The 15,819-nt window shown below is 40.0% G+C and overlaps 1 protein-coding gene across 3 annotated transcripts in view; it reads right to left on the bottom strand.

Annotated features, from left to right (window-relative positions):
• The window catches only part of BCAT1 (branched chain amino acid transaminase 1), a 60,215-nt gene that overhangs the window by 8,995 nt on the left and 35,401 nt on the right, over positions 1 to 15,819 (bottom strand). For all 3 annotated transcript variants that reach the window (XM_088055049.1, XM_088055050.1, XM_088055051.1), the window contains 6 exons: positions 15,259 to 15,378; positions 12,655 to 12,818; positions 11,159 to 11,301; positions 5,328 to 5,413; positions 3,507 to 3,647; positions 2,307 to 2,381 (listed from right to left, as the gene is read on the bottom strand). In XM_088055049.1, the coding sequence (XP_087911175.1) occupies positions 2,307 to 2,381; positions 3,507 to 3,647; positions 5,328 to 5,413; positions 11,159 to 11,301; positions 12,655 to 12,818; positions 15,259 to 15,378 (729 nt within the window). The remainder of the gene's footprint in view (positions 1 to 2,306; positions 2,382 to 3,506; positions 3,648 to 5,327; positions 5,414 to 11,158; positions 11,302 to 12,654; positions 12,819 to 15,258; positions 15,379 to 15,819) is intronic.

Here is a 15,819-nt window from a genome sequence, read left to right as displayed (position 1 = left end):
GTGTACTATTACTAATTCATTCCTAAGCACACCATTAATTTATATAATGTTCTTTAATTTGAAGTCTTTATCAGCCTTTAGTAATCATGATACCTACTCAGTGACAGGAAGGGAAATGTGTATTGCAGTGCCACCACTGTCTCAACTGGCATGAGAAATTGAATCAGTTCTGCCCATGAGTTTCTAATTTGTCACTCCAGCTCTGGTTCCACTGAACAGCTGTTCACATCTAAAGACATCCCACTGAAAACAGCAGACTTGCAGAAGAATAAGCAGCATGAAAACAGACTTGGGAGCACAATAATGAAGAGAAAATGAAAATGATAAAAGAAGCATGTACTGCACACAAGGGAACTAGTACAATGACAGTGGATACAGAACCTGCGCCTTTTGGTCACAGGTTCACAAGCAGGACACGGTGGCGCTGAGAATTTCTACTCTTTTACAAATTCCCATTGTTCAACATGAAATGGATACACTGCCCCAGTTCAGGAAACAGAACAGCACAGAGACCAAAGCTGTGTTTGACTGCTATTTCTATTGCATTTTAATCTTCAAAACAGGAAGATTCTTTGGAATTACAGCCTCAATTGTCCAAATAACAGGACAATAATCCAGTGATAATGCAAAACAATCTGTTATTTTTTTCTCCTGGTAGAGAACACAGAAGATCTTGGTCAAAGATTCTCCTCTGACATTTGAAGATTATTATATAGTCCATTTTTTGTGTTGCAGCATTGTTTTCTGATTTCATTGTTTCATGATTGTTTTACATCATGAGGTCCTTCTGGATATAAGCCCATCTCTCCACAGACAGAAAGGTGCAGAAAACACAGCCAGTAACCACTGATTGACTCTTAATGGGGAAGCAACCAGTAATCTCTTTAAAATCATGTTTTCAACAACTATTTGTTCTAACTCTCCTGTTTTGTTTTTTTTTCGTAAATAAGGAAGATAACCCAGAATTAAGCATATATTTAATAGTCCAGCATTTTCCAGGAGTAACAAATTTATTCCTGGCGTGTGACTAATGAACACAGGTCACATCAATAGACAAGTAAAGTGAAAAGGTCCAAGAAAGATAATGTTTAGTAACAATCCAGGCTTTTTCAGCCTCCTCCTGAGCCTTGGTTGGTGGTGGAAAAACAGGGTGATAAGGCAAGAGGCAATGGGCAGGAACTGATGCCCAGGAAGTTCCACCTGAACACGAGGAAGAACTTCTTTACTGGGCAGTGACTGAGCACTGGAACAGACTGTCCTGAAAGGGTGTATCTCACCAGAGATATTCCAAAACTGTCTGGACACAATCCTGTACCATATGCTCTGGGATGACTCTGCCTGAGCTGGAAGGTGGGACCAAAGGACCACAGTGGGCCCCTCCAGCCTGACCCATTCTGACCTTCTGTTATCAGGGAGGGCGTGGAAGGACACCTCTGGGAAAAGGCTGGATAAATTTGTCCTACGCTGCTCACTTCCTCAGGGGAAAAAGACACACTGGCAGGAACATGAAAATTTTAGTGGCAAATCTAAGAACACTTTGAGCCAAAAATGTAGAACGGAAACCATCAGACTCAATTTGAAGAAATTCTGGCAATACTGCCAGGCAACTGCTAACTGATCTTAAATAAAGGGGCTTTGTAAGTTGCCAAGACCTTCTCCCATCCCCAAACCCCCACATCATAAACTACACTAAATAAGGAAAAAAACCCAGGCAACTTGAATAAGAAGGGTGATCACCTGCTACTCAGTGACTTTACCTGAAATGCTATTGGTTCCCATGCCCAAACATGGAGACAGAGCACAGATTCCAAACAGACTTTGATATTTAGCAAATGACAGAGGAGGGAACTGTTTTAAGAATGAGAAATGACCGTGTGATTGGAAAGATAATGAGAAATGGAAATGGTGATCGGCTGGCTGTGCCCACTGAGTGTTTAATTGCCTCATTCATCTCTTTATTGATTAACCTGTATTCATTTGTGATTGTGGTTAAGATGCTTCATAATCCTGTCTTTTTCTCTTAAAAACCAACCTCTAACAGCAGTATTAGATTTCACTAATAGCAGTAGTAATATCTTGCAACTCTTACCCAGCTTCCAAGGTGAGTAGGGAAAAACTATACTATACTTCATCCCTATCATACTTTCTGAAGGAGAGAAAATTGACAGAATAATCACATTAGACAAAGGATCTGTATTATTATATAATGCCATCCAAAGCATCACTACCAAAAATATTATTTTCCACTCCTTCCAAATGTTCACCTTTTATTATTTTATGTGGTTATAAAAGAGGAAACACCTTACCTGGATATCACTTAGCTTATTCAGGAAACGGGTTGTTAACTCAGGCCCATTCTCCATAGTTGGAATGTGCAAGTGCTGGCATAGAATAAAGGAGAGGGAGAAGGGGAGAGAAAGAGATTAACATGTAATAATAGCTTTACATTTATATGAATATCTTATGGTTGCCAAAAATATTAATAAATATTTATCACACTGGCTAGCCCTCCTTATGAGTAGGAAAGGGTGGTTGATTTTGGAGTTTTTGTTGCGTTTTTGGTTGGTTGGTTGGTGTTTTCAAACAGGAGGGCCAGTGAAAAGTTATGCTGCTGTTCAGTAAAGGCTAATATAAGCCTTCCAAGAGATCTGTCCAAAATGGAGGGAATATTGTGCAGGCAGGAGTAGTAACATTATTATACAGCATTTCATTTCCAGGTATATTGTGTAGAAATACAACACTTATATTTACAGTACTTACCACTCAGCACTTCAATGTCTCATCTTAGCATCAGGTAATCAATACATTTATTCTATTTTATTCATTCAGGAAGTATCACCTAACAGACATTTATTGTACTGATCATGTTTTATGGACAAAGCACAACCCTTTATGCAGCTGCACTACCCCTAGTCCTCTGAACTAACTTGGTGCTGACTAAATAGCATCAAGTGAGCTTAACAGTCTGAATGTCTGGGGAATTCCACCTGTGCAGGAGAAATCTCCCATATGGTGAATAGGAGGTGAAAGCAGCTGTGCACTGGCTTGAAACAGCTCTTCCATCAGAGCTGGGATCCCTGCAATGAGGGGCTAAGAAGAGAGGAACTTGAGAAGGAAGGACAGCAGTGGCTCAGAAATTTGGTTCCCTGTGAAAGTCTTTTCTCTCCTCACCCTTTCCAGGTACCTTAGCAAAAATACTGACTAAAAGAAATGCAGAAGAATGTATTTTCTACATTTGCAAACAGGTGGTGAATTGCTTGTTTCTTTGCTTTCCCAGAACTTGAGATTTTATATTTTCAACTCTCAGGAAAAACCCCAGAAGACAAGAGGGAAAGTTCCTTTCTGACAACCAGTAACTCACTTGGGAAACAACACACTGACACTGTTCATCTTTCCAGGCAGTGCACCTTTTCTATCTCCCTTGATTTCAGCTTCAGTTGCAATTAACTGTGATAAAATTCAGAAGAAAGAAGGAAAGGGGTAAAAAAACAAGAGACATTTGTTACCTTGCCCTTATATAAAATTTTAGAGATGGGACATACAACGCAAGCTGTTCCAGCACCAAACATCTCCTTTACTCTGTCCTCTTCCAAGGCAGCTGTCAGGTCACTCATGGTGATGTATCGCTCAGACACTTTGAATTCTCCCTGCACAAGAAGATGCAACCATAAAAATTCTAAAAAGTTTAAAAACATTAGTATTTTCATTTTCTACATTGAAACATTTCCAATAGAACATTTAGCCTAGTGACAATAAGTCAAATTTTTACTCTGATCTTGTAATCTTTTCAAATATCCCAGTATCACACAAGATAGATTTTCATAAAAAAAATGCCCTAGAAAGAGGCCAGTGGTTTGCCAGATACAATGCTGATGATTAAGTGGCACTTCCCTCTGTTTTGGTGCCGAATATCAGTATCACGTTAGGGAATAACAAAGAAGAATTGTTATGGGACACTGGATCTCTCTACTCATGGTCTCCTAGCATGTTAGAGTTTGTGCAACAATTACTCAATTATATCAAGAGAGCCTTTGCATCTCACTCTCAGACAATTCCTAAGCAAGATACATTCTGTTGATTAATTTAACCTGCCAGACCAATTTATGTGATGTATTTTTTTAGCCCTACTGAAATTTTCTACCATAGCCTGCACACAGCTGTCACATACAAAAATTACCTGTACTGCAGGTATGAGTAAAGCTATTTGCACTGCACAGTTCTAATACTGGAGGTGTTTTACGTTCTACAAGAGTTGAAGAATGCATAGGAATCAACTGAAGGGATATGTTTCAAGAAAAAAATAAACATCAGACTTTGAAATTTTTATTTCATGTATGTGGTATTCCTGTTATCCCACTCTAAGCATAATTCCAACCAAATCCACAAGACAGGATGCTGAGCTTTATGAGCCTTTGGTTGTGTAGCATCCTTACCCAGGCTGCAATAAAAAAACCTTTGAATACATTAAGGCAGAGTTTGCCGCATTTCAAGATTTGATCTACTCCCAAGTGTCCAAATAAGTTCTTGGATTGCTACACTACAAGACAGGAATGGGAAAGAGACAGATGACTTTAAGAGTGTGGCTGAGTAGGCTGCATGCTAGTTAGCAGAAACAAGGTTGGAAGCATGAGAACTAAATGCAGAAATAATGAGCTGATGACTGAAGTATAGCTATGGTCATGCATGGTTAATTCTTTGTTTCCTTGCTCTAAGTTGCTGGTACCAGTGGATTTAATGAGAATTTTCATGTTAAATACTACACGGAGCTACTTTAACAAGCTTGGTATTGTTCTGTGTGACAGGTGTGGGTGTTCTGATGATGCTCCTGAGAATCCCTGAATTAGCATGCCCTTAGTTCCCATTAAGTTAAAGGGACTGAGTGCACACTCAGCAAGTTTTGTCAGCGACACCAAGCTGTGTGGTGAGGCTGCCATGCTGAAGGGAAGAGGTACCATCCAGAGGACCCCTGAAAGCAGAGTTTCTGACACAGCTCTGAGCAATTTGATCTAGTTGAAGATGTCTCTATTCATTGCAGGGAGGCTGGAATAGACAGCCTGTAAAGGTCCTTTCCAATGCCGGGTTGGATGGGGCTCTGAGCAGGCTGGGACAGTGGAAGGTGTCCCTGCCCATGGCAGGGGGATAGGAATGAGATGTTCTTTAAGGTTCCTTCCAACTCAGGCCATTGTATGATTCTAGGAAGCCAGACTGGTCTATGATTGTATGATTTAACCAAACCAGTTGAACTTTAAGATACTGAGCACCAGAAATGTTTACTTTTGCTGAAGTTAAAACATGATAATTGAAACCATTACTGCCAAAACACTCACCCAGTTTCGTGCCAGATCCAAAATGCTTTGCCTTGTCACTCCTGGAAGGATGATGCCATCTAAAGGTGGTGTTGCCAGTTCATTTTCTGCCAAACAAAAGAGAAACACTGGTTGAAAAACAAATAAAGAAACAAACAAAAGTTTACTGATATTACACCAAACATGTGGATCCCTTACAACTCAGGATATTCCATGATTCTGTGGCATCAAAAATAATCCCTATGCCATGAGATGCAACATTTATCAGGGTTCTCCAAGAATATAAACAGATAGTTCAAGTAAATTGTTGTTGAGTGTTTGGAACCTTCTGTGTACACTTCAGTGAGTGGGGAAGAAATATATTTAATACATGAATATATACATGCCCAATGACTTGTAGGTGGTTTTATTCCTCAGGGCATTGTACGTATAACTGTGTAACTGCACTGTGTTACTACTGCAAACTATGAAATGGTTCATTCTCCAGATTCACAGTAGAAAGGCAGAGGGAAAATCATGCCTAATAATCCCAGGGCAGATCACAACTTTCCCCGAAATGTTTTACTTAATTCAGGAATATGGGGTTTAGAATATCCATTTCACAGCAGCAATATGAAACATTTACCAAAAATTCTGAAGTTCATTTAATGAACCAGAAAAGCAGTGGAAATCCTGCCAATCCTCCTTGGAAGGAGACTTCCTTAATGCTCCTTTGTTGTAGTCTAGACACCCTTTTTCTATGCAAATTTTCTCTTTACACAATTAGAGAAATTGTAAGAAAAATCCAACAACAACAATAATTTAAGTTGTTCAAGTAGTTTGGTTTGTTAGCTAGTGTTTCTTGTTTGCTTTTGAAAAAGAACAGTAGATAAATGTTCATCTAACAAAACTAATGAAATGCTAGATAAATGGTAAACAATAAAGTCTCGGTTAAACAACTCATGCTTGGTAAATACTTAAAACACAAGTTTGTATGTAGACTTTGTTCTTCCATCTGATCTCTGCAGCAGAGTTAATCTTTTTCATTTTAAGCCATCACATAGTGTACTCACTGGTTTCTATTATCAGAGAAGACTGACCTTTTACTCTTTTCAGACAAAGGCTTTTAAGACAGTCTCAAATTTGCACTGAGAAGGCAAGACATCCAGAGTCTTTCAGTAGTCCTCTTCATATTTTTTCCTAACCATTTTATTTCTCTACTTATAGTCCTTTTTCTTTCTTTACCTTACCCTGCCCAATAAATCCACAAACCATTAAGAGTTTTGTTTACTTTTTACCTAGGTCACATAAAAAACCAATAAAAACATGAAGACATGTAACTTATGTCCCCTTTCTCCCTGGCTGCAAAAAGATCACTGAATCCAGGCCTGACTGAACTTTTTTCAAAGGAGAACCTCTCTTTAAAATATTTCTATAGATCCTGTGAATACTTGCAGCTGGGTTGAAGAAAGAAATATGGTATTTGTCCTTGGTCTGTGGGAGAAGGTTGAGCTCAGCTGCTCAATGCTGTTTTCAGATATTTCTGAAAGTAAGGTATTTCTGTGCACAAACACTGCCTGCCAGCTTGGGACTGAGCATATCCTGGGCTCCCCCACTCTGCAAGACAGGGCATTGGGAGCTGTGATGGGATAGGGGAAGTGGAAGATAAATTCACTGAATCTGCTATTCACTGTCCATTCTCTCGGAAAACACCTGTTACTTTCTAATGCAGCCACCCCTTGATTTATTAATTTGGACTCTCCTACCAGTGCTTCCATGTTCCTTTTAGGAGGAGCTGTACACTCTATTACATCAGTAATAGGTGTAAACTGCCATAACAAAATGTATGAAATGCAGCCCTAGAGCAGGCTGTATGTTCTGCTCTGGTTTGACTAGCCCATAGTGTCATTCCCCAGCCTATCCCAGACTTCTAGTTATGTCAGCCATCTCTTCTTTCTCATACAGTCAGGAATAACAGCATTCCCTTTTTGGAGTCTGTCTAGCATCATTCCTACTTGTGATGCATGTCTGATCCTAATTCTGGCACAACTATCACAAGGAGAAGACTTTAAAACTTTCCATGAGCCACAGGGCTGATTCTAAACACTGAAAACCTGATATTCTGCATTTGTGACCCAATCACAGTCTAACACACTCCTTTCTTGAACAGAAAACTTCAAATACCGTGGACTTTGATACCAAAGATTGTGATTACATTTCTCTGTCTGGTGATGTTGCCACAGATCTTGTTTAAGACCTGTTTAAGCTCAGTAACATATATTAATTGATTTGAGCTAGTTTGAAAAGGTGCCAGGCCAAACCAGTTGCCAAACAGCACCGAGCAGACAGGACATGAAAGTCTCAAAATGTTCTAAACAGGCTGCTCTGCAGAATTTTGTCAAGTATACATATGATGCCTACCAGCCTGGGGCCACCCAGGGAACATCTGCTCCCCTGGTATCCGGCAGAGATGATAACACTATCCAACATGGTATGCCAAAAGCTCATCCTCTCTGTGAAGTGATGCCAAACCAGGCTCCATATGACATCAGTTTGTCCATCTCCCAGAAAACAGACTGTGAGCTCACAGATTCCATTTGTCTTCTGAATTATTTTGATGGGCTTAAAATGTGTAGTCGCAAAAAGCGGGAGAAAAGCATTTGAAGGGAAATGTCAGGTTTCTCTTCAGCTGACTCCTATTACAGTTATAGTAGCAGTACTGTTTGCCCAGTTTAACACCTGTTAAACCTGGTATAAGCTTGCTCTAGCAGAATTCCATCAGAGTATTTACAGGGGTTTTTAAAAAGTGGTCTTCCATATTACACAACTTCAGCTTTTAAGTATCTGTATTTATGAGCATAGAGCAGGTGAGATTACACTCATGGGATACCTTCAGTACTAGTCATGCTGTAACAATGCCAAGAAATTAATCTTAATACATATTTTACCAAAGTGATAAATTCCAAGTGAACTTCAGGATCAAGGAGAACTCAGAAAACCCTGTTTTCATTAATACTAACAGATAACCTCTTCTACCAGTTTGTTCTGGGTCTTTCTCCTTACTTCTCTCAGGCTTTTCTTCAACTCTTCCCTCATGCAATCACTACCTTTGCACTGGTCTGTTAATTTGCTTTCATCAATTACTTTTTCATCCTTTGCTTTGTCTGCTACCTCATTCATTTGCTGCTCTCCCCTCCAGTCTGTTGCTGGGGCTGTCTACTAGAACAGAAGCTACAATCCTGATTTTCATAGCACTGTAATTGTACATGACACTTCTGCTGCACAACTAATGTTCCAACGATAGAATATTTAGCAAACTTGCCTAAAGTTTTACCTGACGGTTTCAGAGAATCTTTTAACAGATTTACTTTTTTATTTATAAAATTTTGAAGTGGGTACTACTAATCACCATTCCAATTGCAGCACAAAATACTAAATAATGCCTGAATACTATTCACAATGCCTTAAAGATAGAAGCAGACCCCAAATGGTTGCAGATCATTTTGAAGAAACTGAATTTTTCAAAACTGCACATTTCATAGTTAGCAATCCTTAGGTCAGACATATGTTTAAATTTTAAGGTTTTCCATAAAGCCAAGCCTATATTCTAGGCAGAAGAACAGACATTGTGACAGGAAGTGAGTTTCAATGTCAAGAACTTCTTGGGATAGTTACATGCTCTCAAGAGGCATGTGGAAAGGACTGTATTTTTCACTCAGTGAACATAAACTATAAATAGGATTTGGATAATGAAGTATTTATGCAATAGCAGGGATCCAGTTTTTGCCATCTTATAAGCCTCAGAGCAGCAGTGGGAATACAAGAACAGCACAGAACAAGTCACACTATTCTACCGAAACCTGAGCAGTTTTTCCCCCTACTCCCTTCCTTGATGTTACAAACGAACTATTTTTTCAGGCTGCTCCTGCCATCTGGGACAACATGTCACCTTTAGGCACAATGCTGTAACTGAAGATATACAGCAAAGGCTGCAAGGAAAGCCTACTCCCATGGGAAGCATGGCTGTCCTCCAGTCCAGGCTTTACTGGGATAAGCCTCTGGTTATAAACCAAGGACAGCAGTTCAGCTCTCAACAGTGACCTCAGAACACACAAAGAAGGGCATTTTCTTTTGATGATGAGCTGCAATTTCTGTCTCACTTTTTTTGATCCCTCTCAGCTGCAGCATTTGCATAACAAAACCAAACCACAGCCTGAGTGTCCTTTGTGAAGTGACAGAACACAATGACAAGCAGGTTCTAAATCCCCTTGCAAAGCCACAGGCAGGTATGTGATGACACCCGTTGGCAGCATGAGTGATTCTCAGCCAAAGATCCCCCAAATTAAGAGTTACTCAACACCCTGGGAGACAGCAAAGTGCTCCAGGAGGATAATGCCCGTGTCTGTGAAATGACAGGTTTGCCAGCAAACAGCCTGCTTGGGTGGCAGGAATTACAAGTTGTTTGCTACAGCCACCTCACAATAGCACCATTCAGCAGTGCACTGGAAACACAGTGATTGGCAGATCTTTGGAACAGTACCGTGCTGCAGCTGCATAATTCCAGTATATTCCTGGTTTAAGTACAATGAGAACATTGAATTCTAATTATGTCCCTGCTTCAGTGTCTTTCCCTGGGCGGAATGAGCCAAAATCTATTTTCATGTTTTTCCAGCTAAGTTCCACAAGGCATAAATTTGGCCATCTATCTACACTGACAAATCAACTGCTGCTGTAACAATAAGAAAATGTCTACTATTTATCACTTCATTCATAAAGCTTCACAGACTCATTCAACACTAAGGGAGCATTATCTCTCTTCTCAAAAATGTGGTAAAGATTTTTTGGAAGAAGGAGCAATGGAACTGGAGATGGGAGTCAGGTAGCTGGATCCTGATCTCACTGCATTATCCAAGGCACACTGCTATCCCCACAAAATGTTGCCTTTTCTCTGCAGCTGAGCACTGTCAGGAAACTGACAATTTTCAAGGGTACCCATGACACTACAATGAAATCAGTCTGACCCCTGCATCAGCTGCCATGTAAAAATTCAGTAACACTTCATTTTCTTGGAGAGACAGCATTCATGGAAGTCATGAGGTATCCTTTTATTCCCTTGCCTGTAGTCTTCCAAACCAGTTATCAGGTGCAGCCACCAGAGCTAGCACATCTCAAGCACTGAATATTTGCATCCCCAATGGTTTGGGATGCCTAAATAGTTGGCTGCTCATTAAACTGGACAGTTTTTAATCAGCATGTACCTTGCTCAGAGATGACTGTCAGAAGAAAGATGATGATACATCTTGAAAGCATCTTTTGTGTATTAGTGATTCCAACACTGACTGACATGTTTTCTCTCCCTGCTACCACTGGACAGAACTTCAAATTATTCAAAGGAAACATTTTTGGATTCAATGCTGAAATACTCTTGGATATGACTGAGGAATATGTGACTTGCCAGCAAGTGATGATGGGAGCCACTCATACTCAAAGCTACAGAGTCTGAAGAGTTGCACAGCCATAAGCTGCCTTTTAGCACATCTGCACTGCTTGTGAGCCAACACCTCCTTAGAGACCAAACATCCTGCTGATACCAAAACTGATGTGTGACCTTGTGCATAGCTGAAATCTGCCCTTCTGAGCATGTGGACTAGCCCAGCAGTTTAGTCTGTTATCAGCAGGCAGCACTCACAGCTGCTCCAGGATCTCCTCTCCCACAGCTAACAGTCACCTGGTAATTTTCAGAAGAGATTAAGCATTTCCTTTGTTGAACCATCTTCATTAAAAAGATGATGATCTGCATTCTAATAATCATTTTGTGGACTATGGTCCCAATTTGCTACTCTGTTAAAGTTTTCTTGCTTTATGTACCATACCTCCATCTTCATTTATCCAGTAGAGAAAGAGATTCATTGTTCCAACTTCAGTTATTTGGTGATCTTCTCCATAGAGCCACAAAACCTGCTGGCAGCCAAACTCCAGGGCTTCTTGTTGGGCATAAATAGCAGAACCATAATTTCTTCAGGAAAAATAAAAAATAAAGACTTATGAGTAGCTGGTTGGGCATCTTCTCAATTTAAACAAGATTTTGTGCATCCATCTCATGAGCAAGCACTCTGCAACAGTCACTGCTTGTCTCCGGGATGTTTTCATTGGAAGTACTCCACTAGCATTTTACTAGATCATTTGTACCTACAACCTGAAAACTTTGAAGGGCTGAACACCACCAACAACTCAAACAAATCCATCCAAACTGTCTTAAACATACCTCTTGTTCCATATTCTGGACATTCTAACTACTGCAACTAAAAACCCTCAGAAAGCATTTATCTTTATTTAGCAGTTGGCATCCTGGAGAGAGAGCAACAATTCCCCTCCAGCTTTTGGGGTTTCTTGGTGTTATTCTCGTTTTTTGGGTTTTTTTTTCCTTAATTCATCTACCTCATGTCAGATGGGTAATACATGTTGGATAAAACTCTTGGAGCACAAATATCACCAGAGATAAGTTATTTTTTTCTAATAAAAGATATTCATTCATAGCATCTTCAGGAAATGCAATTGTGTCTGGATGAATTCCATATCCTTTAGGAGCAAACATTTTTCTAAAAGGCTGCCTACAGAGTGAACCTGACTGAACAATGCCTGCTGCTTTGAGGGGGAAAAATACCCCTTTCTGCTTCTGATGTTCAACAACCTTCAAAATGCAAAATCAGCAGCTCTAAAATGCTGACCACACTGAAGTTCTCACCTCTGGGCACAAATCAAGTCAATGACAACTCCAGACTACTCTTTTTCACAGCTGATGTATGAAGGATGTGCAGGAAATAATGTATTTTTAGAAACAAGCAAAATTTCATAAATTCACCAAAGGTTCAGAACATCAGCTTGAATGAAGGAAAGTTGTTTTTCTGCCCTCTGATTATTCTACCAGCTCAGCTGAGCAGCACTTCACAGCTACTGACTTCCTGCCTAGCAAAGAAACTCCTGGATAGGACAATCCAGGGAAGGAGGTCAGCAGCCAGAGCTGCTCCCTGCTCTGTTGACAGCAGGCTGCTATACTGATGATGCAGCACAAAGTGGTCACTTCAGTGTCAGCTGCTGCAAGGGCAAGAGCCAAAGTATAACATGGACACCTTCCAAGTTCCTCAGCTTGAGATGCTGCAAAAAAATCAACTGGCTGCAATATTCAAACAAAAATATGCAAGGGAGTTGCATAAGTAATACTTGCTAAATACAAATTTGAACGCTTAGTTGTAGTATATTGCTTGTTTAACTACTGCATGTAATGTGTCTATTTCTGCTGGATTAGATACTTCACTAAAAACCAAATCTGCTTTGTGAGTGTACAAAATGTAGGATAATGCTTTCTTACCCTCCCACTTTGCAGTCTCCTGTTCCCCCTTTCCATGCTCTTACGTATTTTGGATCTGCCCATAAGGATATTGGATTAAAACTTCCACTTGCAAAGTAAGGGCCCACAGGACTCAGTATGACATACAGTAGGGCTTTAGTCGGCTTCTTCACCCCAAGGGAAGGCTGAAAATAAAGAATGTAAACAAATCAAAAGTTACTGGTATCCTTCAAACATCAGGCGTTGCACCATCGGCTTCTGAAACACTGCTTTCAGTGCAACTGCAGCATGACAGTGCTTTTACCAGGACAGTGCAAAGTGCTACAATGAATAAAAAGTATTTCTACAACTTTCTCCCAGTCCAAGCAACGTAACAGCCCTAATTTCATACACTGTCACCATTCACTTATAGCCATTCAAATAGTTTCAATACTTTAAACTATCGATTGTTGGAGTCAGAGGCACAGAAAATATTCTGTTATCTGTGCTGATAGGCTCTGACACTGAAGAGAACACTGAGTTTAATTTAAAACCATAGAGAAAGCTTCTAGAACTGAGTAGAGAAACTGAGAATGTAAGTTAGATAGAATTATATTAAGTCACTGGGTGAGAAAATCAGAGTATAGGGTTTAAGCTATATTAGTGAATAAGAGACAACATGGAGAATTTAGGGTGTTGTCCCTTTCTGCTTCTTCTAGGGTTTTTTGGGTAATATTAGGGGATTGGATGAAAGAATCCACATTGCAGGCCATAGATGTCGGGTTATTGGGTTAGTAATGAAAATCAGTTATTTGGCATTTCATTATTGGATGGGTTGACACTTAAAAAACCTTGAAGAGATACTTCTTCAGCCATTTTGCACTTTGTTAGCCTACTGTACATAGCTCCTTGTACTCTGTAAATATATAATATAGACTAAGAAAAATAAACATCCTAAGCCCAAACACAAAAACAGGTCTCTCTCTCATCAGTCTTGGTCCTGGGAAAAAGAACCAAACCACCAGTGTCTCACACCAACAATCGATAAACATATTTATCAATATGTTATTCTAGAACTCTCAAATAGTTTCAATTTTTTGAGAATTCAAAGATTAGCTTACCAAAGTGCTATATAATTATTTCCTTAATCATACCAGAAGCCCACAAAGCCTTCTGGGGGAAAGAAGTGGCAAGACTACTCTTAGCAGTAACAACAGTGGAGAAACCACTGTTAGCTGCATTAGTGAGAGCTGTCCAGTACCACTTAGAACTGGCAATGCTAGAGCTGAGTGCAGGCTCTCTGAATGCCTGTGTGACAGCTAAAATTATTTGCCTGCTAAAAACAGTTCACACAACAGCACAGGAAATAACCAAGAATGCAACAGATTTTTCTCCAGCTCCTCTCTGAGAGATGGCTTCTCACACTCCAAGTCATCACCATCAACACTTGAAGGTGGAGGTGAGAAGTCTGGTGTTGGCCAAAGTTCTCCAGGGCCTGAAAGGGTTCCTTCGATTTCTGTCTACCTTACTGCTTCAGAAAGACTTCTAAAAGGATTTACTGAGATCTTGATATTTTTGCTGACATGATCACTCAAAAGATTGTGCTGCCTGGGTTTCTAATTGGGGCGATTCATAACAGCCTAGTAGGACGTGCAACCTGGAAACAACATGTGATAGTGGAAAGGCCACAAGTGTTGGCTAGCCTGAAATAAGCTCAGAGCACAAGAATTTAAAAAAAAAAACAACAGGGGTAAACACCCCAATTTTAATATCAGTACCTTATAGTCACTGAGTGGAGATTCTTTAGTCAGAAAATCTGCAACTACTTTAAAAGTATTAAATTAATGGAGTCCTAGAACCTATGCAAAATGTAAAACATAAAATGTAAAAGTATGGTAACTACTTACAGATAGGGATATTGCAGAAGTTTAGCTTACCTAGTTTGGAACCTACATTCTTTAGCTTCCTTGTTCTGTGCTCTACCATCATACCCTTCTCTCTTGCTACTGCTGAAAAAAAGAACTCTGAAGGATTTAATAAAATAAACCCTGTTTCTAATTCCCTTTATCAATACTATGAAATATGAATACTATCACACATGAAACTCAGAGAGGACACATTAATACCTATTTTCTAAGGAGCCTCTTAGAAGGTCAGTTTCAAGAATAAATAGACAGAAGAGCTAGTCCTTAGTTCTGTTGAAAACATCTCTTCTGAGACATCTTAGTTTACAGGATAAAATCTTCCAAAAACTCCTCACTAAGTTCAGGTATGACTTGAAATTACAAAAGGTACACAGCAATTTGTGTTCCATCATGTTCTCTCCGAATCATTAGGGTTTGCCACATGTAACTATCCTCTCAGTACAGCCCCAATTAACAAGTACTGTTCTATTCCCGCTTCTAGCAGTTCCTCCGTTTACTTTCCGTGCTCAGAACCAGCGTGGCCACTAAGTGGCAGTGTGGTCAACCTTAAATCCGTGCTGCTACAGGGACTCCAAAATAGAAATACAAAACCAATCTGCCCCCAAACTTAATCCTGTCACCTGCTGACTGCTGCATATTTCCCTTCATGGATGGAGAACTCTGTCTCGTACCTAAATAAACAACAGTTAAGAGAGAGAAAAAATAAATAAATATTGCACACCTCAGTTCCAATTAGGGTAGGACGGATATACAGGCTGGCAGAGGTTGAGTAGGGAACCCATTCCTGTTCCACTTCCACAAGCTTACGGATGCACTCTAACAGCTCATTCTGGTCAAAAGACTGGGAAGGAAAAGAAAGGGAAAAAAGAAAATTGAGAAATAAAGCTGGAACACTGTGGTCTTTACAAATCCATGTACTACAGGGAACACTTCCTCAGGATATGGAACAGTTGACACCGTGTAGAGGTTCACATCTTCCTTGAGTTCATTCCTTACAGACTTTAATATCCCATGGTCTTAGCTACTGTGCCTTTTTGTGCGGTCTCTCAAATGATCTCCTTTGCTCCAAAGTATCCTCCTGAGATGGTAAAATGGAGCCATTGACCCTTCCTCCCTCCAAAGCATGTGGAGAACTCCCTGTGCAGCCAACTCAGCCGGGCATGCTGCAAACTACAGCACCACTTCTTCTACAGGAGAGTGATCTGGTTTATAACTCCGTGGGGCCAGCAAGTCTCCCAAAGTTCCCAAGTTCTTACAGCAATTAAGCTAATAAGCCTTGGAG

Source organism: Pseudopodoces humilis, chromosome 5, assembly GCF_049639895.1.
Source record: "Pseudopodoces humilis isolate 2021_Gansu_Grassland_sample_001 chromosome 5, ASM4963989v1, whole genome shotgun sequence".
Lineage (NCBI taxonomy): Eukaryota > Metazoa > Chordata > Aves > Passeriformes > Paridae > Pseudopodoces > Pseudopodoces humilis.
Note: the sequence above shows the minus strand (reverse complement) of the source record. Positions and strands in the feature narration are given on the sequence as shown.